A 22,851-nucleotide genomic window follows, 5' to 3' on the forward strand; every position below is an offset into this window, starting at 1 on the left:
GAGCACTAAACTAAGTGAGATTTTTGAAATTCCTCCAGAGTTCCACTTTCCCCCTTGCTCGTTTGCGATCATTTGACTAGGCAGTTAATTTGCTCTTGACCATTGGCCACACTGGCTGAAGTTGATGTGAGTTGTAATCCAAAACATTTGAAGCACACAATGTTGGAGAAAGCTGGTCTGTCTGATGAGCTTTGTGGAATGACTGGTCCATTTCCTCCTTTTAGGAGATCCAGACCCTGTTCTAAGGTGTATAGTTTCGGGATTCTTTGCTAACGCAGCCAGATTTCACTCTACCGGAGCATACAGGTAAATGTGAGGTTTATTGTGATAAACATCCCAAAATGAACAAAAACACTGTCCTGGCTTTACTAGTGATAATTACTGTAGTTCAGGCCTCTGAGAGTAAGCGAAGGGAACATAGCGGGGCCATGTAGATCAGAATTGTCTTTAAATCCTTAACAAAGGGCTCATTGGAAAGCCAATAGCCATTAAAAAAATAATGATGCTTTATTGTCAGTGCCATCAGGTTGGAACAAATTGGCATTCTGTCTCCTGGCTTAGTTGAGCTTCAACAGCTGAGAAGAGACTGGGAAAAAACTTGAAGCAGTCCACTAAGTGGACTGAGCAATATTTCAGGTCAATAAGAGGTAAAGAAAGGTATTTCAAAGGCACCAATAAATAAACAAGCTTCCAGGTCAGTTTTCAGCATCCTTTAAAAGTTTTGCTTATCTATGATCAGGCTTATAATTGAGGAATTAGACACAGTCCCATTGCTGCCTTGCTTTGTCGTCATAATGAATAAACATTGTAAGTGTAAAATAATTGTTCTTCTTTCAAGGACTATTCGCGATGACCATGAACTTTATATACACCCCACCTCAGTGCTGTATGCAGAGAAGCCTCCTCGTTGGTACGTTGAAAAGGTTTTCATTAGCGTGCTGGTTGAGCTTGACACTCTACATCGTTGAGAGTTGCTTCTTTCACAGAACACAGCCCATCTGGTAGATTGTGGCTTCAGAATGCGCACTGTACTCTTCATTCCACACTACACTTACATCGAGAAAAATCGATAAAGGTAGATGGAGCACTACCAGCAACAAGTTGTAGAAGTTGTTGCATGACTGGGAAGCCAAGTAGCTGGTTTCCCCCTCCCAAACAGCAGGATCAAGAAGCTTGTGATCTAAGAGGGTGTAAACATTTGCTTCCATGAGAGTGGGGAGGTTTGTAATGCCTTTACGAAGGCATGCATGTGAAATTCAGCATATCTTATGCATATCCTCCAACTTTGAAGGATGATGCAATGAGCAATAACCGGTAGTGCTGCCTTTGTGTTTTGATTGCGGTATAAAAACGTACACTTGCATTAGATGGTTTTCCAACCATTGGGAATGACATTACAGGCTGGGTAGTAACCCAATCCACGTCAAGTCATAAGGAGATGGTAGGCAACATAGAGAGGGATCTTCTATACAGGGAATTCAGGTGGGAACATGCATAAAGATAGTGGGTGGTATTCATATTTTATACATAGTAAACCCATTGAAATTAATGGACATGGCTAAGTCAGGTTTGCTCTCAGTGAAACTTAGTTGAATACCACCCAGTGACTTTTGAATTAAGGCTTGGTGTCTAGATGTTGAAACCTTTCCGAGGCAATAATAAGTGGGAATGTATCCAAATGTTCTCTTAGTGGATGTGCCTTTTCTTGCTATATTTTTAGGGTTGTCTACAATGAAGTCATGCAGACCTCAAAGTATTACATGCGAGACGTTACAGCAATTGAATCTGCTTGGCTATTGGAACTGGCCCCTCACTTTTACCAGCAAGGAACGGTACGGACTCGGCATAGCCTCCAAACGGTACCACTGCCGTATTGGCAGCTCTTGTTATTCTATGCTTTTTCCTGTGCTTGCGAAATGGGTTTGCATAAGTATATCCCTCTCCCCGCCCCATAGCTTTTGCTTGTATTTATTTAATTGTTTGACAGCTGCCAATAATTAATAAAACTCTGTCTCAGATAAAGATTACTTTATATCACAATATTATGCAGATAAATGTGAATTAGCTTAAAATCACAACATTTCTTCTAACAGTGCCTCATAGGATAGGTAGTCCACGTTGTAGTCTAGCTGTTGCCCAAAGCTCTGACCAGTTGTACACCACAACTATCGCAATACAGTGCCTCCAACTGGTCTAGAAGAGTTTGATGATCAATTGTATCAAAGGCTTTGAGAGGTCTAGCCATACGGAAAGGATCGTGCTCCCTCAGTTGAGTTCTCAGTACAAATAATCCACCAGAGCAGTTTCTGTTCAGAACAGTGGCCTGAAAGCTAAGTGATAATGGATCTAGAAAAATCAGTTCCACACAGGTATCTGTTGCTTACATTTTCAATGTTATACGGCACTACAGTAACCATATGCAACCTGGTACACAAAACCTCTATGCTTCGGCAGTGTGTGAACCCATCCTGAAATTAGAGATGTTACCTGCTTTGTGTCCTGTAATGCATTCAAACCCATCCTGAAATTAGAGATGTTACCTGCTTTGTGTCCTGTAATGCATTCAAATTGATTGTGCTGCAGGACATAAAAAAGTTCTGGAAGTGGTTTTGGCCACTTAACAAAACTATTTCAGGTATGGTTTGAGAAGGAAATGAGCCAACACCACAATTATATTAAATCTTCTAGGAATCCGGTATCTATAATTAAGTGAGTTGATAGCACTGAAAATATTCCAATATTGTGCCTCCCTGTGTCACATATAAAGTGGTGCCTTTAACTACACAGCAGTTATGCAAATCATTATTCCATTACTTAATCCAAAGTAACTGGCAATTGCTGTAGTAATTGCTCATAATTATCATAGCTTCATATTATACGACTCCATAGGCATGTTGTGCCTCCTTGCATGACTATAAATTCTGGCAGAAACTTCTCAGTGAAAAGTCTGGCACAATTTAAAAATAATATCAGTTATGTGTGATTGGTCAGAATTACACAAATATACCAAAATTTGTTAAATTGAGAATTTGTTCAATGTTAGTTATATACAGAGTAGATTCATTTAAGTTAACGGAAATGGTTAACCTAGGTCCATTGTTTTCACTGTGTCTACTCTAAATATCACTTGATGGATGCAACCCAGTGTTTCGGGAGATGGGGGCAATCTATTTTTGACTGCTTTTGCCCAGATTGGAAAATAATAGTCATATCAGCAGGAAAACTTCTTCTTCTTCTTTTTTTTAAAGAAAAGCTTTCATCCTTGGGCTAAATGCAGCAAACAGCAGAAACTAGGAGGCTGTTCCACAATGCAGGAACTAAGGATATCTGGCTCTGTGAACCATTTGATGCAAAGTCTCTAAATTGTGAGACTTAGTGGCATCTCCAGATATGAGAGTTCAGGTAGAAATTGTGTGGAGGTATTCCCTAAGGTATCCTGAGTTCCTAACATATTGCGATGCAACTTCCTATTTTGAAGCTTGAAAAGTAGAAATGTGAGTAACTCACATACCTACTTTTTACCACTTCTAAGAACGTTGAAAGTGACTTTAGAACTGTCTTTACCTGTTACCTGTAGCAGTGTGATTGGTGCCACATTGTTGTTGTATCCCACACTACTCTGGCAGTATAAGGTTGTTTCCCCCCCCCCCCCAAGAAGTGATTTGGGCACAATGCCAAGGCAGTTCTTGCTGCCATGTTGTGTAGATGCACTCAGATCTATGTAACAGGCGTGATCCAGCATTTTATGCCTTAGGGAGTAATGTTGGAGCAACCATAAGATGGCAGAAGCCACACTTCTCCATGTAAAGTACAAAGTAACCTTAAGGCTAGTGCTAAAAGCCGGAGGTTGGGTGGTAATGGTATGCTTCTGGAGACAAAGAGGGAAGAGAAGGAATAAGAGAACCCCTGGAAATAGCTTGATCCCACACCACAAGCATGCACTGGAATGCAGAAACCCTCTTCTTGGAAAGACTGGTTGGGTCTCTATAATGCTAGAGTTGCCATTGGTGTGATAACCTGTTGTCTTTGCAATAAATAAAGGCATTACCCTGACAGCCTTAATACTGTTATGGTAGATAACAATATAGCAGATGTTTTTGTTTAAGCACCAGGCAGCCAAGTCGTCTGGCTTTTTAAATACCACTGATTCCTATACTGGCAATGCTGGCGGGCTTGATGGGTTTTCTCGGCTATTGCAAAATGACATTTTAGTTGGCATCGAGTTCCTAATGCAGGACGGAATTTGTCGCTAACATGGAGACTGATGTAATTTGGAATAGAAAAGTATATCGCTTGGAGCATTTATGAATTTTACGAAAACCAAAAACAATGCTTTCGTTTCTTTGCAGCACCTTTCCCTGAAAGCCAAAAGAACTAAAGTGGACGATCACTGACTCGCCGCGGCTGTTGAACTTTGCAGCGCGAGATGCAGAACCTGCCGCCAATTTGAAACTGTGCTACTGTCCATCCAACAATTAGTTGATTAGCAGCCGGACCCCACATCAACTATAACTGTTGAAATGCCTGCCTGCCAGGATCCTGTAGGGATTTTTGCATGACCAATACATTGTAACACTTAAGTAGAGCTTGCATTGTGGATATTTTTTTATCCCACAGTCTTACATGTGATGACCGCTCCTGTTCCCCAGGGCGATTTTGCTCCTTTTAAACTAGGTACAGTAGTTTGAAACTAACAGTACAAAAGAAGACATAACAAAATTGTAGGGAATTTCGCAATATGTGGATAGCAGCACTTGAACCCCTTGGGGAGGAAGGGGGAGGGCGGGTGGGGAACGACACCCTCGGAATGAGGAAGTGGCGCTCAGGATCCTTTAGACCACTGTGAAAGCTGTTGGTCATCCTAGACCTGCCTGCAAATTGTAGGCAGATTTGGGACCACAAGCAAAGCCTTGAAATACCTTAATGGGTTGCAATGAAAACCTTGAAACTGTGATTGTGCCTAACTGCTGTGATTTTTCTTTCTTCTTTTTTGCTGTCAAGCAATAGGTTTCTAATACTTTACTGACTTTCCCTTCTTTTCTCATTCACATTTTTTTTCATGAATTGCTTTCAAGCTGAACCTGTTTCCATAAACATGATGTCTTAACATGCACCAAAGTTTCCCACCCACCCCAAAGTTTAGAGAGAAGTTTAATTGGGCAGGATGTACATTATGTTCACAAGCAAGGTTGGATGCAAGTTGCTTGCCTTTTTGTTTCAGAACGAGAAATGACTTGAGGGGCAGCCTCTTGCAGAAATAATCTGGTTGTATTACTAACTTTTTTTGATCCTGTGGATGTTGAAAAACTGCTGTGCTAGATCTGTAGTCTTGCAAATCTTGCTTTGGAGCGAGAGTCATGATTGCCACCACAAATCAGACAGTTGGCAGTTGTATATTTTAAAAGTATAAACCTCTTTGCAGCCTGGAAGCCATCAAAGTAACATATAACAAAATCAGTGGGGTGGGGTGGGGTGAGCCCGCAGAAAAAAAGTGTTGGTGGGGGCGTACCATCATTAGACAGACACAGGAGGACCATCTTGAGAGGAAGTTCTCTTGTTCTCCAGACTGCGGAGGAAGAAGTTGAAGAGGTGCCTTTCACCAGGAAGCCGGACAGTGGCAGGGCCACTTGGACCTCCACTGAGTGTCCTGAAGATGTAAAGGTAAAGGGACCCCTGACCATTAGGTCCAGTCGTGACCGACTCGGGTTGTGGCGCTCATCTCGCGTTATTGGCCGGGGGAGCCGGCGTACAGCTTCCAGGTCATGTGGCCAGCATGACAGAGCTGCTTCTGGCGAACCAGAGCAGCTCATGGAAACGTCGTTTACCTTCCCGCCAGAGCGGTACCTATTTATCTACTTGCACTTTGATGTGCTTTCGAACTGCTAGGTTGGCAGGAGCAGGGACCGAGCAACAGGAGCTCACCCCGTCGCAGGGATTTGAATCGCCGACCTGATCAGCAAGCCCTAGGCTTTGTGGTTTAACCCACAGTGCCACTTCCTGTTATTTCCAAACAAAAAAACCCCACACCATTCCTTATTCTGCTTCTGATGTCACTACAGTATAAGATTGAAATATGATCTATGACAGGCATGTCAAACCTGCGGCCCTCCAGATGTTTTGGCCTACAACTCCCATGATCCCTAGCTAGCAGGACCAGTGGTTGGGGAAGATGGGAATTGTAGTCCAAAACATCTGGAGGGCCGCAGGTTTGACATGCCTGATCTATGAGGAGAAGTTGGGTCTTCTCATCTCCTTATGCTTCTTAATCCCTTTCCTTGAGTGCAAATTCCACTTGCTTCCATCTTGCATAGAGGTAATATCTGATTAGAATGAGTGCAATAAGCTTTAAGTTCCCAGCTTGCAATTTGTACAACTCACCCGTTTTCAGGGAAAGTTCCTGTTGCTATGTGAGCTAGTGAAATCTATCTGATGGTGCTGCCTTTAGGTCAGTGAACGCCATTGTGCTTCCATGAACCCTGGAAAAGAAATGCATATAGCATACATGGTGAACTTAGCAGCTGTTATTACTACCTTCCTCAAAGGTAAAGTGTGGTCTGTGTAGCATGCACTGGTTAAACTGCAGTTGCTGCCTTCCCACACAAAAACCCCTTTGTTGCATCAGCAATATAGTTTCAGATAAGTAAATATTTATTTTCACATAACATTTAATTTACAGTGATGTGGTTTCAATGTGTGGGTTTGGTTTTAGAACATTGGGTTGTTGTTGTTTTTGAATGCCTTGTTCCTTCCCCTCTTTTTAAAACGTGTAAATGACAGCATTTTATTTATTTTTTTACTCAGAATAAGGGTCTTCCTTGCCCTGGATGTGCATTAAGAGCCACTTTTTCAGATCTTCCCTCCCATTCTGCTCCCCACAAACCTGCAAAGAAGCTTGTTCTGTCAGAATGTGGTCCACTCAGTGTCTTTGTGCTGTATATATTAGCTTAACAAAATTTCATTCCCACCCCTGGAATTCTGATGCAACTGGGTTTTCCCCTCTCTTTCGCTCTCTCCGTATGTGAACTCTGTAGAGCCGGGGTTGTCTTATTTTTATGTACTGCGTGGTGTCCAGAATATTGCTGACGCTCCGTTATGGGCATCTGAACTTGTATCTAAAAGCTGTTTTCCCTTTCAAGGAGCTTACAAAGACCCAGATACAAAGTGTGTAAATTTCCATGTTGCTTTGTCCTCTGGTATCATACTTTATAGAGAAAATAAATAAATAAATAAAGCTGTGGAATTAAGAAATACTGGATTGTTATGCCTATTAATGCTTAAGTTGTGGAACCTCTTAAGTTAATTACGTATCTGCATCACTTATTAAGACTTTGTTTTACAGGTGAAACTCTGAAAATTAGAATATCGTCGAAAAGTGCATTTATTTCAGTAATGCAAACTTATTATTTTTTACAAATTCTTTCTTTTGGAAATTCCACAGTAATAAAACAAATAGTTACAATAATACAAAAATAAACATCGCTATTACATTTCATTAATTACATTCCATTTATAATTGACCCGCCTAACGACAAATAATTACAATTACAACAAATAAAGGCTTGACATATCTTGCTTTGCATGTCACGCATCTATCTCATATATTGGTTTCACCTTTTAAGTTGCATTAAGTTGTATTATGGACCGGTGGGAAGTTGTTTTGGAGAATGAATTTGTTGTAAATATATTCACCTTAATCAAAATCATCTGTCAAGAAAAACAAGTGAATACATTTATCAGACTTACTTATTAAACTACTTTAACTTTGCCATTGTGTTGCCCCCCCCCCACATGCAGCTGCAATTTCTTTAAAAACAAATTAAGAAACCACACACACACAGGCTCCACAAGCAAAAATAAACATATAAGTACCAACAGTCCAAAAGCCACAAAAAGTCACCGAGTCACCAAGAGATGAGGCCGAAAGGTTTATTGAAAGAAGCCAAGTTGTGCTCGTTGGAAGATGGGTTGGTGAAGTTGCAAAGCAGGATACTTTGCGGACCACCTTTCTCGGTACAAGCCAAGCCTAATAAGATTGCTGGACATTGTCACTTAGTGGGCCTTAACATAAGGTTACCAGATGTCCCTGTTTCCCAGGGACAGTCCCCGGATTTACACACCAGTCCCCAAACAAAATCCATTGAAGTTGAAAAGTGTCCCCGGATTTATTGAAAAAAATCTGGTAACTTTAACAGCATGCACTCTCTGCAATGCCTTCCCTCAGGTCGTTCATGAGGTGGAGACAGTTATTCTCTGTAAATGCCTTTGAAAAACTCTTTCCAGGACCCTTAACTTTTATTTATTTATACATTGCTCAGTTTCATTTTTCCTCCAGGGAAAAAGTGAGGTCTGAATATGGTGGTCTGAAGCTCAACATCAAAAAAACCAAGATCATGGCCACTGGTCCCATCACCTCCTGGCAAATAGAAGGGGAAGAAATAGAGGCAGTGAGAGATTTTACTTTCTTGGGCTCCTTGATCACTGCAGATGGTGACAGCGGTCATGAAATTAAAAGACGCCTGCTTCTTGGGAGAAAAGCAATGACAAACCTAGAATTGGATTACAAGACAGAGAATCTTCAGAAGTTGCTAGTTTTGGTTGACATGTCAGTGGAAATACCAGTGGTTAACTTCTAAAAACTGAGAGGGCCTCTTCTACAATATAACTTCCAAAACCCCTTCACAAGCTCCAGCTCTCTGCAGCTCAGACCCAAGCACAAATGTGCAACAATATTTTACTAAAGAGTAGACCCATTGAAATTAATGAACCTAATAGAAATGGAATAGAATGTAATAGAAATTACAAGGCAGGCTTAGGCAGTATGTGGACCAAGAACTCCCAGAAGCGCAAGCTGGATTTCGAAGGGGCAGAGGAACCAGAGACCAAATTGCAAACATGTGCTGGATTATGGAGAAAGCTAGAGAGTTCCAGAAAAACATCTACTTCTGCTTCATTGACTGCGCAAAAGCATTTGACTGTCGACCACAGCAAACTGTGGCAAGTTCTTAAAGAAATGGGAGTGCCTGATCACCTCATCTGTCTCCTGAGAAATCTCTATGTGGGACAAGAAGCTACAGATAGAATTGGATGTGGAATAACTGATTGGTTCAAAATTGGGAAAGGCATACGACAAGGCTGTATATTCTCTCCCTGCTTATTTAACTTATATGCAGAATTCATCATACGAAAGGCTGGACTGGATGAATTCCAAAACAGAATTAAGATTGCTGGAAGAAATATCAACAACCTCAGATTTGCAGATGACACAACCCTGATGGCAGAAAGTTAGGAGGAATTAAAGAACCTTTTAATGAGGGTGAAAGAGGAGAGCGCAAAATATGGTCTGAAGCTCAGCATCAAAAAAGTAAGATGATGATATACTTTGGGCTAATTTGGGTTGGGCTGCCAGGTTCCTGTTTTTATATCTTTGGTGGCCTTGTTGGACTATCTCTGAGGATGGCTCCAACCCTTTGACTTGCCAAACCAAGTGAGAATCCAGGCTAGCTTGGCGAAAGTGGAAAGTGGACGCTGGGATTCAGACGGGAGACAGCCGAGCTTGTAGGCGCTCAAGTAACAAATTGAACAGTGAATATCTTAAGACGGCTCTGGTTTATTGTCCAGATCAGGTCAGCGGAAAAAAATATTGGGAGGCTGAACAAAGAGATGGGCTCCTTTAGCAGATAAATGGGCTGATCATTTCATATTGAGGAACAATCTCTAAAACATAGTTTACTGCGCAGCTGAGGGCTGAAGCATTTGCTGATGCCAAGAGCTCCTGCTCTGACCCTAGGCTTGAGCGGAATTAAATGGTGCGCTGTTTTTTGATGGTTAAACTCCCTGAAGAAGACACACCATTTGTTACCGGGGCTCTGATGAAGTAAAGTGTGGTTTATATGTACAAGGCCGGCCTTCAACTCATCTCAGAATGAATGGAGAGGTAAAATTGAATTTTACACTCCTGCTGCTATGATTAATGTCCAGGCTGTCAGGTGCCGCTTTGGACCACAAGGGGGCGCTGTGGTCTCACGGTCTCGGATCTTTTGCCCACTTATGCAGAGAGACGCCAAATGGAAGGGAGTCTGCATAAATGAATAAAAGGTTGCAAGAATAAACCTGTTACAGCAATAAATTCTCTGCACGCCCACCTCGGTAAAAACCCTTTGATACGAGGCAGTACCTGACAAAGGAATAAACTTGTTAGATGAATAAAAGAGACTGTGTATGTTAAATCACAGCTTTTAACACCGCAGCCCACAGCGACAGAGCTGTGGTCCAAAAGCAGAATCTCTACAACAATCACATTGCATCTGGTGAGGGAGGATGCTATAAAACTGGGCAGGATGAAATATTAAATATTATTAGCCCAATGTATGTTGCACTGTCTGGTAATTTCACACACAAACGCACGTATTCAAATTTATATCACAATATATTAAATCATCCAATTACAACCCATCATAAATATACCCCCGAAAAGAATAATTATAACCATAGCTTAGCTTGAATCCTGAGTCCTACAAGATTCCTAATAATTTATTATCTTACCCTTCCTCCAAGTACCTCGGGGTGGTATATCTACCTTCCCGGTTCATCCTCACAAGGCTCATGTGAGGTGTGTTAGAGGACGCGGGTGGCGCTGTGGTCTAAACCACTGAGCCTCTTGGGTTTGCTGATTGGAAGGTCGGCAGTTCAAATCCCCGCAATGGAGTGAGCTCCTGTTACTCTGTCCCAGCTGCTGCCAACCTAGCAGTTCGAAAGCACTCCAGCGCAAGTAGATAAATAGGTACCGCTGTGGCGGGAAGGTACCGTGTTTCCTCTTTTTTAAGACACTGTCTTATAACTTTTTTTCCTCAAAAAAACACAGGGTGGGTGGCTTACTTTCGGTGGGATGTCTTATTTTTTTAATTACCGGTACGATTTTTATGGCTCAGGGCACTGGCTCAGGGCACTGCTAGGCTCTTTTGAGTGCTTGGCGCTGCAGCAGCCACCGGTTCCGGGTGGTGGGGCAGCAGGCGTCCTTGGCCGGGCCAGGCGGAGGCCTCTGGCTCAGGCGCTCCACCCGCCGCTGCAGGGCGCTCCAAGCTCCTTGGCCAGGCCAGGCAAGGAAGAAGCAGTGAGCCCAGCGGTGGCGGCAAGCACGGAAGCAGCAGGGACGGCGGTGGACGAGAAGGCGGAGCGCGGGGATGCAGCCAGCAAGGCGGGAGCGTGATGCTTCACAGCTGTTCGCGCTCCTGCAGTGCCGGCCGCATGGAGTGACTCTGTGAGTGGAGGTGCCTGTGGGGGTTGGTTTCCGCGGCGCGGAAGTATAGCTTATTTTCGGGGTATGTCTTATATTTCTGAAATGCTTAAAAACCCTGCCATGGCTTACTTTATGACTGTTGTTGTTGTTTAGTCGTTTAGTCGTGTCCGACTCTTCGTGACCCCATGGACCATAGCACGCCAGGCACTCCTGTCTTGCACTGCCTCCCGCAGTTTGGTCAAACTCATGTTCGTAGCTTCGAGAACACTGTCCAACCATCTTGTCCTCTGTCGTCCCCTTCTCCTAGTGCCCTCAATCTTTCCCAACATCAGGGTCTTTTCCAAGGATTCTTCTCTTCTCATGAGGTGGCCAAAGTATTGGAGCCTCGGCTTCACGATCTGTCCTTCCAGGGAGCACTCAGGGCTGATTTCCTTAAGAATGGATAGGTTTGATCTTCTAGCAGTCCATGGGACTCTCAAGAGTCTCCTCCAGCACCATAATTCAAAGGCATCAATTCTTCGGCGATCAGCCTTCTTTATGGTCCAGCTCTCACTTCCATACATCACTACTGGGAAAACCATAGCTTTAACTATACGGACCTTTGTCGGCAAAGTGATGTCTCTGCTTTTTAAGATGCTGTCTAGGTTTGTCATTGCTTTTCTCCCAAGAAGCAGGCGTCTTTTAATTTCGTGACTGCTGTCACCATCTGCAGTGATCAAGGAGCCCAAGAAAGTAAAATCTCTCACTGCCTCCATTTCTTCCCCTTCTATTTGCCAGGAGGTGATGGGACCAGTGGCCATGATCTTGGTTTTTTTGATGTTGAGCTTCAGACCATATTTTGCGCTCTCCTCTTTCACCCTCATTAAAAGGTTCTTTAATTCCTCCTCACTTTCTGCCATCAAGGTTGTGTCATCTGCATATCTGAGGTTGTTGATATTTCTTCCGGCAATCTTAATTCCGGCTTGGGATTCATCTAGTCCAGCCTTTCGCATGATGAATTCTGCATATAAGTTAAAGTTAACTTTATGACTACGTATTAAAAAAAGGGGAAACAGGGTAAATGACTTTTCCGTGTGCTCTGGTTTCCGTCACGTTGTCCCTTTGCACCAGAAGTGGTTTAGTCATGCTGGCAACATGACCCGGAAAGCTGTCTGTGGACAAACGCCGGCTCCCTCGGACTGAAAGCGAGATGGGCTTAGCAACTGTCCAGGGGGTCTTTTCCCTTTTTACCATTCAAGAGAGAAATCATGACTGGCCCATAGTTACAGAGTGAGATTCATTGTTTAAAGAGGGCAGGGGTGATTTCAACCCGGGTCTCTTAATTCAGTTTCTAGCCACTACACCACACTGTGTGTCTCTCATGTACTCCTTCTTGCATGGTAGCTGAGTTAATTCAGTGTTTGCCTACTGGAAGACTTCATCTCTGCACTTGCAACGATTTTGCTATCCCAGCTGAAGGACAGGATGGTGCCCCCTCTCCCCAGAAGCTCGCTGGGGACAGGGCACCACACCCAAGCTCAATAGGCGGCATAGGGCAAGCTGTGTTTTCTAGCACCTTGCCGCCATTGTCTGCTCCCCTTGCCCCAGCAGCATCTGTCACCCAAGGCAGCCTCTTCCCTCTGCCTAGGGCTTGTCTCATCATAGCTTCGGTTTGTTTCCAAGAAAACTTGCAGAATAGAACAGAATCGTTTGTTTTGGGAGCTGCTTCCTTCTGTCAGAGAAGCGTGGGGAAATGCTTGCTGTGCTTCTGGCTAACATAATGGAATAGAGTTTGCACATCTCCCCTGTGGCAAGATGTGAGAATCCTTCCCTCATATGTAATTAATTATTAATTAATTAACAACCCTCCCTTCACCCTCAGGTTCCAGAGCAGGTTACAGCATTAAAAACAGTATCACACTGGTTGTGTACACAACTGATAGCATTAAAGCACATTCGAAACACACATTTCCCTCAAAGAATTCTGAGCCATTATGTGTGTGTTTTTAAAATATTAGTTATATTTTATTGACAATTTTCTGTGGAGAAAGAAAGCGAAGGAAATGAAAACAAGGCAAAACAAAAAGAAAAAAGTGCTTGAAACAGTGATAACGATACGATTTATGGGTATATAAGTACGTAGTACATGATTGTTCCAACAAGTATAAAATTATTCACAAGTCATTGTTGCTTTTTATACATGCATTCCATTCTGAGCTGTAATAATGTTCAGTGTTGAAGATACTTTTGGGAAATGTCTGTGCAGCAATAGGGCTGATGGGCTAAGTGGAACTGTAGTCTGAAGCATTTGTAGGGCAGAATTTGGGGGAAGCTAATAACAGCCGGAAGGTAAACGGTGTTTCCATGTGCTGCTCTGGTTCGCCAGAAGCGGCTTTGTCATGCTAGCCACATGACCTGGAAGCTATACGCTGGCTCCCTCGGCCAATAACGCGAGATGAGTGCCGCAAACCCAGAGTCGGACACGACTGGACCTAATGGTCAGGGATCCCTTTACCTTTAAAGGTAAAGGGACCCCGGACAATTAAGTCCAGCCGTGAACAACTCTAGGGTTGTGGCGGTCATCTTGCTTTACAGGCCGAGGGAGCTGGCGTTTGTCTGCTTCCACAGACAGCTTCCGGGTCATGTGGCCAGCATGACTAAGCCACTTCTGGTGAACCAGAGCAGCGCATGGAAACACCGTTTACCTTCCCGCCTATTTATCTACTTGCACTTGACGTGCTTTCGAACTGCTGGGTTGGCAGGAGCTGGGACCGAACAACGGGAGCTCACCCTGTCACAGGGATTCGAACTGCCAACCTTTCGATTGGCAAGCCCAAGCGGCACAGTGGTTTAACCCACAGTGCCACCTGCGTCACGTTAGCATAGGCTACCTTGTTTTATATCAGGGATTTGAAGCAAAGATCACATTGTAGAGGTTGAAATGCCTGGCTTTCCCTGCTCACTGTATTGTATTGACCTAAATTACTACCCAATAAGTTCCCAGACAACTAAAGCACAGTGCAGTACATTTCTAACCCCTTCTGTCCCCAGGGACAACTTTTTTTAAAAAAACAAGTTAATAGAATTGTGCATAATTGGATCAAAGAAATGGAAAGATGTAGTCCAGTTTAGGTCACAGGGCTCCTTCCTCTTCATCCAGGCCTATCAAGATCTCTTTGCATCTCTGGGGTTTTTAATCAATATCTCTTTTTCACACTTTGAATAATGATGGTGCGCTACTCCCTCTGCAAAGACAAATGTGTATTTCCAAACCTCTCCATTTAACCCTGCCCCCAGCTTCCCATTTATAAATATTGCAACCAAGGCTGAGCTGCATTCTTGTACACAAAGTTTAGTTTGTTCGTTTCTGAGCTGAGTGAGCTTTTGTGTAAGGGCAATTACCTATAGGGATCTCCTGATTTCTCTAGGCTCAACCAGTCCATGAAACAGTTTAGCCCTGATAGGAGAAAGATGTGATCTGAGAAATCAGTAATTAAGTATGGTGTAGGGAAAGCAGATGGAGAATTTTTGTCTCCCTCTCTCATAACATTGGAACTTGAGGCCATACAATGAAGCGGATTGCTGGAGGATTCAAGATAGACAGAAGAAAGTACTCATTAAGCTCATGCCTGATTGGCTCAGAAATTACATTGATTTGGCTTATTTCCAAATAATTTTTTTTCCTGGGGGGTGGAAGGGGCGGAGAGGTAGAAGGTAAAGCCCACCACCTAAGACAATAATATTTGAAAGAATATTTCCAGTGGCTTCTGCAGCAACAATTATTACACAGGCTTCAAAAACATCTGGCGAGAGAGAAATAGTGACTTGCTAAATAATCTCTTGCCCCAGTGGTTCTCAGTGGTGGGTCCTGACATGGGCGTAGCCAAGGGGGCCAGCTGCCTCCCCCCCATCAAGTAAAAAATAGAAATACTTAACTAACTGACCAATCATGTCGGTTCTCCCCCCCCCCAAGTCCATGGGTCCTGAATGGATGTGTGTTAACTAGGAAGTCTTCTGTGACTGAATTGGATAATAATTTTTTTGGGGGGGGTTCTAATGTTCTCCTCTCCATTGAGGCAAGCATGGCCGAGTCCTCAAAGCTAGTTTCCAGGGCTGAACTAGGGAGTTTGAGCAAGATGTTATGCTTACGAAGGAGCACTATGACCCAACTGTATTCCTCCTGGGGACTTCAAACCCACCAGCAACCCAATTTATTACCCACTCTGTATCCTAAGTTCCCAGTGCGGGTTACAACAATTAAAACACAGTATTACTATTAATATTTCAATATCACAAATATTTAAAACAGTTTAAAACAACTTAAAATGAAGTCCATCAGCCACTTCCAGCTCAATCAGGTTCCATCTGGAATTACCCAGTAGACACCAAGTTGGGGAAAGTTGCCCTAGTCAATTTCCCTGAACGACTGGTGTGTGTGTGTGTGTTGGTGTGTGCCTGAGCACGCGTGTGTGCATATATACATACACAGCCACACACACAATCTCTTTTTATTCCATGGGTGGCTAATCCTTGAACCTCCTGAAATTGTTGAACTGCAGTTCTCACCATCCCTGCCCATTGCCCATGTTGGATGGAAATGATGGGATTTGAAGTTCAACTTCCGGAGAGCCACAACCTCCAGAGAGTTCATCCATTTTATGTATAAGATTGTGCTTCCCCTGCCCCGTCTCCGCTGCTGTAAGTTCCTTTGAGCAAGAGCTGGCAAAGTGGGCTATATATATTTTGAATAATATGTCTGAGGATGGGCCCCATCTGCTCTGCCACCCTGGCACGAGGCCCCTTTAATCAAGTGGCTTATCAGAGGATGGAGCAACGAAAATACAGAACAGAAACTTCAATTTACAGTGTTCCTCTCCCCTTTTGAAATTGCAGTGATCATCATCATGGGGGCAAAGAGAGAAAGCAAGAATCCCTGCGACAGACAATAAATGGCTGAAGGCTATCAATGAGTCAGTTCCCCTCCAAAAGGAGGAAATTGTTTTTTTGACAATCTGCTGTTGTGGTGGAGAGAGAGGGGGGAAAAAGGATCCCTGCAAGAACAAGGAGTTTGTATAGAAGGGGATAAGTTAACATTAAATGGGCATCCGGTGACAGGAGAGGAAATGGTGAGACAGTTGGAAATGCAGAAAGAGAGCGGAGAAAATCGATACAAGATAAGCGTTCAAGGGGTAGCGCTGTTCATCAGGTGACAAAGTTAAAGGCAGCAAGACACTAAAAGGGAGAAAATATCACTGACCCCCTGCAATATTGATCAAACAGCTGAGACACCCAAGGCCAAACTCACCAATAAAGTGAGACGTATCAGCAAGAAGGCTATGAGATCAGATTGAGCTGGTTTGCGAAGGTCTTAAAAAATAAGGGGAGGGGGAGGCTTAGCTGTGAGAGTTCTTGTTAACCGTCTCCTTTGTCTTGTGAAGTGCAAGGGCTGGGCAAGGTGGAGGCTTAATCATTCCTTGCACATCAAAACTTAAAAGTGAGCAGGTACCTATGTTGAAACTGAGCCCCATTACCTATCAGAGCTCTTAAGTGGGCAGAGTGGGCATGCAATGCAAGCATATGGCTTGTGAATTTGCTGAGAAAGTAGGATTTTCCTTTTGCGATCACACCCAGAGAGATGCTCGAGTCGTAAGAAAATTAACAACATAGTTGATTATAGGCAGTGCACAACTTGGATGGAAACAGGTTTCAAGTTCTAATCTGACTAACTAATTTAGAGAAGGCATGCTTGTGCCTTTTCCCCTCAGAGGAAAGAGGTCAAGGTGACCTCTCGTTTTGAGGTCCAAAAGAGAAGTGTGAGGAGGTTGTAAACAGGATGCAACCTAAGATGTATCAGTCTAAACTTAAGGGGATAGGGAGGTCAGCAAAGAGGTCAAAGGCACAGGGATATGTAGTTTGGGAATCTGGAGGTCTCTTATTCTATCTGTTTTAACCCCATGCAACCCCCTCTCAGCAAACTGAGTTGCACCCAAACTTCCAAGTATTGTATATGGATGATACCTGCAGTAACAACAAAGACTCTTGCAGCATCTTAAATATGAAAACATTGGTTGCAGTAAATATTTTGGTGGGCTAGAGAGGTCTTGCTCCACTTGCTGTTGACCACTGCTGCCTACCTGTCCCAAGAGGCACCAGCCACCACTGTGTGGCATGCTGCATCTTCTCCTGATTTGGGTGGTCCAGTTTGCGTGGACAGGCAGAGTCCCCCCCAACCCCAGGTGACCCCCGAGCGGAATAATGACTTAAGACAACATTCTATGGGATTAAAATTGGCCACAACTTTATTAAGTTTCAGACCTTGGCTCAGGCGCTGGGCGTTTATCCTTCCCAGTCCCCAGCCAGGGATCTGGGAGACATCAGGGTTATCCAGAATGTGTGGGGATTGGGCTGGCTCTGGAGAACGTATGTTCAAGCAGAGAGCCTGCCCCCCGTTTCACCGCCATCGCAGGGCAGAGCAATGACAACCTCTCGGCGTATGGCCAATGCCTCCCCTCAAGATCCCTTTAACGGGGAACCCTGGGGTCACCACCGCAAGGGGGGCGTGGGTCACCGCTTCACGCCCCCCCCCCATTTAGGGAAGATAGACTAAAGGAATCCACCCAAGGCCTGAAACCACCACCCAAGGCCGCAAAATTGCGCTCTCACCTGAAAAGGCCCTTCGCCATCCAACAGCCATTCCAAAAGGCCATGCCTTATGTCGCCCAGCCAATAATTGTTACCGATGGCTGATAGGTGCATTCCGTTGGGCCTGAAGACTTCCTTCCTGTAGATTTTGATGCTGGGATGCTTTACAACGCGACCCCCGATGCAATGCCCTATTTATTTTTTCAACAGTGTAGTTAAGTCTGGTGGGTTTGAGGTTGCCACGCCATTGTAAGCATGACGCTTCGCAGGTAAGATTCACCTTCTGATGTGTGGGCACGGCAGTCCCTCCCCCTACCTGGCCGACCCCCTGGCAACGCCTCTCCAGGTGGGATTGGGCGATTGGCTGAGGTAGGCGGAGACCTCCAGGTAACCAGCCTGGGGAGGGCGAAGCCAGCCCGTACTACCAAGAGCCGCATTGGGATCTGGGGGGCTGCGTGCGACCACGCAAAAGGTGCCCTCCATTTGATGTGGGGAGCGGTCATTCCAGCATCTCCCTTTCAAGCCCGTTAACTGAAAGCAAGTCGGTCTTATCACTCATGTTTTTTGGGCTGGGCTGCCTTACAGCTGGCCTTTTACATAGTCATTATAAATAGAGGCAAGTGTCTCCGTGTGAGAGCTATTTCTCTCTCTTTATCACAGTTGAGATTGCCTGACTCGACAGACAGGAAGAGTGGAAACACAATCCGCAAGCTCAGGCTTAATCTTCTATTAATAGTGCAATTGTATCCTCTGCCAAAGCTGCTTGAGTGAATAGGATAGAATAGCACTGCATTTAAGTGCCGGTGTACCATTTTGCACTCGCACGGTTCCACTGGATGCTGCATCCTGCCATTTATGATGCAGAGAAAGGGCTCTGGAAGTGCAGCTACAACACACCAGACATGAGGAGAGTGGAGAGGATTTATTTAATTATGTATTTATAACCCGCACCTTCAGAAAAAATATGCATTCAGGTGGTATACAACATATCAGAATAAAATCAGCAAACCCCCCCCATAAACACCCCAATTATAAACATCAACGAAACAAGTATTGTTTGGTTAAAATGAGAAAAAAATATATTGCAAAGGTCTGTCTGTACAATATAGCTTTCAAAATACACCTGAAAAAAGGGGAAATGGAAGGTTCCTTCCAAACCAATCCTGGCAGGGAGTTCCACAGGAACCACGCCAAACTTCAGGGGCACCAGAAGTGCTCCCTGAGAAAGCGTCAGCATCCTTAAGGTCAGGCATCCCCAAACTTCGGCCCTCCAGATGTTTTGGACTACAATTCCCATCATCCCTGACCACTGGTCCTGTTAGCAAGGGATCATGGGAGTTGTAGGCCAAAACATCTGGAGGGCCGCAGTTTGGGGATGGCTGCTTAAGGTAGTTTGGGCCTGAGTAGTTTTGGGCTTCAGCCTAGTAGCAAATAGGTAACCAGTGCACCCTCCTCAGCAGCAGACTATCCTGTGTTTTTATGAAAAGAATTTGTATATAGTAAGAGGCATGCTTGATTATTGGTGCTCTTGATGTCAAGTGTGGAGACTAAGAGATGACGACCTGGCTAATGTTGTGCTCAGAAGACAGAACATGAGGGGATTATAAATAGTATGGCCTTAGTGGGATCGAAACTTTTTGAAGGGTGTTTGTGCTTTGACCTGTGGGGAGGGAATGGTTGCAGAATGAGCAGCTTTAGAGCCTAAAGGTAGAGATGGAAAGAGTACAACAAAAATCAGATTATGAGCATGGAGTGGCCTCAAGGTTACGGTAAAAGGTTACTGTGGGCGGGGAGAACTTTTGACCTGCCAGATGTTGCTGAACTACAAATCCCATCAGCCCCAGCAAGAATGACCAATGCCCAGGGATGATGGGAGTTGTAGTTGAGCAGCATTTAGAGGGGGAAAGGGTCTCCACACCTGGGTTACTGCTTGGTCTTGAAGTCTCAGTAGAGAAGAGTTACAGGAGAGAAAGCGGGGGAGATTGTCCCTATATGAAGGAAAATTATCCCCTCTGTGGGTCCCAAGAGCCAATTGCCAAAATGAGGTGATTAAAATCTCTAACTGCCTCACTTCAGATGGTGGGAGAGAGTAATTCTGACTGCACTGCTCCCACATTTTTTTTTAATGGACTGCATGTAAAAGTAACATATAAGACTACTACCGGTATCTTCTATCTCTCTGTGTATTGGTTTGCTACATGCAGGAAATTGCTCAAGGTTGTTTGTGGGAGAGCATTAAAAATACGGTCTTCCTACCTGGAGTCTGAAATGGTTTAGTCCAGAATTTTACCTGCACCCCACACCATCCCAATAACAAAATCTACTGCTTCATTTTGTGAAAAGTGTACATTGATTCTTACTGATCTGTGTTGTGTTGTGTTGAATACTGCCTGCATGTTTCTGATTATATCTCTAAGACAAACAGGTGTTTTGTTTTAAGATTCAAAACAATCATTTCCAAATAGTTGGCTTTCAACTCCCCATCTTTTCTGTATACCCCCTCCTGTTTTCCCCCCTTCCCAGATCTAAATTTTTGATTGATTGATTGAGCATACTTATATGCACCTTTTCCACAATGAGTTGTGCTCAAGGCAGCTTACAGCAAACACTCAAAACACAATAAACAAAACACAGAGCTCATCGATAATTTTTTTAAAAATGATGAATCAACAATTTAACAAACACAGAATAAATTCAATGTTACAAATAACCCATCCCATCTATGTTTAAGTACATAAATATAAAGCAAAACAAGAGTTAAGGGACAACAAAGTTTATGGTACTAGTCTTTCTGCACTCCAAGGAGTCTGGCTTAAATACAGTACAGAAGGGGGGGGGGGGCTAGATGACATACAGCTGGCTCCCATATCCTTACTGCAGGGGAGGCTTATAAACAGCATAAGTCTCCCCACCCCCAATTTTTGCTCTACATTGTAAGCTGCTTAGTGAACCTTTATCATGAATTGATCTAAACATAACCTATATAAATACTTTTTTTAAAAAAAAAGTATTTAATTTTGCTACTATGGCCTGTATCTAACATAGCTCTAAGATGGTGCAATGGAACCTCCCCCATCATCTCCCTCCCCCAAAGTTCCCTAAATCTGTTCTGGAATTTTCCCCAAGCCCCTGGAGCAGATTTGGGGCAATGTGATGGGAGTCATGCCATTGCAGAAGCATCTATCCTTGCCCTAGCGGAACAAGTGTGTTGGATACCACCCAATTTATTGAACAATTAACTTTTACATCTGACTGCTCTTTAGCTTCTTTGTTTCTCCTCCCATGGACAGTAAGAGGGTGTTCTTAACTGAATCAGCTCTTCCTGCTGCAAATCTCTGAACTAGATGGACCTTGTAGTTGATCCAGGAGGGCTGTTCCTGTGCTGCCGCTGCTACCAACAATATTTATTTATTTCGCACTTAATGAAAAGCAGTAGTTTCCCTTGACTTACACTGAAGGGGCACAGAGTCCCGGGCAACGTTTTGTGTTTTTGAGAGGCCAGACCCAAGTTGTCGGATAACGGATGATGTGCCACTGCTTGAGCGCCTCCAAGCACTGTTAGATCAGCACTCTGCCCGCCTGTTGGTATGGTAACGGCCCTTTATTTAGTGGGACACGCCATCCATATCGCTGTCTGGCTATTTGTACTTGTCTAATTATTATTACTCTTTGCATTTTCTTCCAGTGGATGAGTAATGGAGGAGGGTTAGAAGGAAGGGAAGGTGCGGAGGGAAGGGAGCAGTGATTTGTGGAATAGGTATCTTGTCTCTGAGAGGGGAACATTTATCTTGTTGAGCTTCAGCTACGAGCAGAAAGCTTCAGATAGGAATATGTTGTACACACAGACACACACACGTGTGTGTGTGTGTGTGTGTGTGTGTGTGTACTGTACTTGCATGCATGCACCTTGCAACTCTATGGTTGACAACCTGTTGGGATTAAGGGAATACGTTTTCTGATAGGACAGCCCATACTCTGATTCAAGTCCTGCTCATTTCAACTGGTCTTGTAGAAAACAACATCCCAGTTCAAGCTGATAGTTCAAGCTGTAGGTGTGGATCTAAAGGAGACTATGGCTAGTTCAGTTTCAACATGTGTTTTTCAAACAGAAGCCCTCTCCATGTCACATGGGAAACATCTTTTGAAATTGAGGCTGTGATGTGGTGCAGGATCCACTATATGTTTGGGGAAGTTGGTTTATTCACTATGCATTTGGATACCCAACCAAATTTTTGCACTCCTGAAATTTTTGCAGGTTTTTGTCTATGTTCGCTTACAATTAGACACCATTTGTCGTGGGGCCAGGAGTCAGCTTCGTCTGCTGAACAGCAGCCTGAAAGGGGAGAAAACAGGGTGACTCCACCAGCAACTGATCAGCCTTCAAGTACACAGAGGAGAAGGCGCTGATGAGAACCAGCTGGCTTCAGCCTTCTTAAGCAGAGCTTCCAGCAGCAGTCAGATGCTGGCAACAACGCTTATCATTCCTGATCCTACCTTGCTGCTTCCTGCTTGTCTTGACCATTGACCCCATGATCATCGGATTCCCTGATCCCTGGACCATCTGACCACACAGGTTGCTGTTCTCCTGACCCTTGGACTGGACCTGACTTTGGATACTTCCTCTGCCTCCAAGCAAGTACGCCTCAGAGACTCTTCTGGCCTCCCACTCCACTGAGCTGTGCTCGTTGTTGCTCAGCAACAAGACTACGACACCATTTGATTCAAGATGGCCAACTGAACCTTTCAAAGCTGCACTGGTTTTAATCAACTTTTGTATGATGGTTCCTAGGATCAAGGAGTAGGGTTTTTGGTTATGTTTGGATATAACTAAACATCATTTTGAATCAAAGTGGTTTGTGGAAGCTTTCAAAATTGGTATACCGCTCTTCATCTGAAGATCACAGGGTGGTTCAAAACATAAAAATACAAAACAAATACATGCATAATAAAACAAAAGCTATTTGCTTAATACTCCGTGTGTGTGTGTGTGTGTG

General features: G+C 44.0%; 1 protein-coding gene across 4 annotated transcripts in view; it reads left to right on the top strand.

Annotated features, from left to right (window-relative positions):
- The window catches only part of DHX35 (DEAH-box helicase 35), a 36,058-nt gene extending 28,810 nt beyond the window's left edge, over positions 1 to 7,248 (top strand). For 2 of the 4 annotated variants that reach the window (XM_060277270.2, XM_035123234.3), the window contains 4 exons: positions 225 to 306; positions 839 to 910; positions 1,721 to 1,832; positions 4,350 to 7,248. In XM_060277270.2, the coding sequence (XP_060133253.1) occupies positions 225 to 306; positions 839 to 910; positions 1,721 to 1,832; positions 4,350 to 4,394 (311 nt within the window). In that variant the 3' untranslated portion in view covers positions 4,395 to 7,248. Of the gene's footprint in view, positions 1 to 224; positions 307 to 838; positions 911 to 1,720; positions 1,860 to 4,349 lie in introns of all 4 variants that reach the window. The other 2 variants (XM_060277269.2, XM_035123233.3) reach the window with 1 other exon arrangement.
- Positions 7,249 to 22,851: the final 15,603 nt, after the last annotated feature.

This window comes from Zootoca vivipara, chromosome 7 (genome assembly GCF_965207765.1).
Source record: "Zootoca vivipara chromosome 7, rZooViv2.hap1.1, whole genome shotgun sequence".
NCBI classification, from domain to species: Eukaryota; Metazoa; Chordata; class Lepidosauria; order Squamata; family Lacertidae; genus Zootoca; species Zootoca vivipara.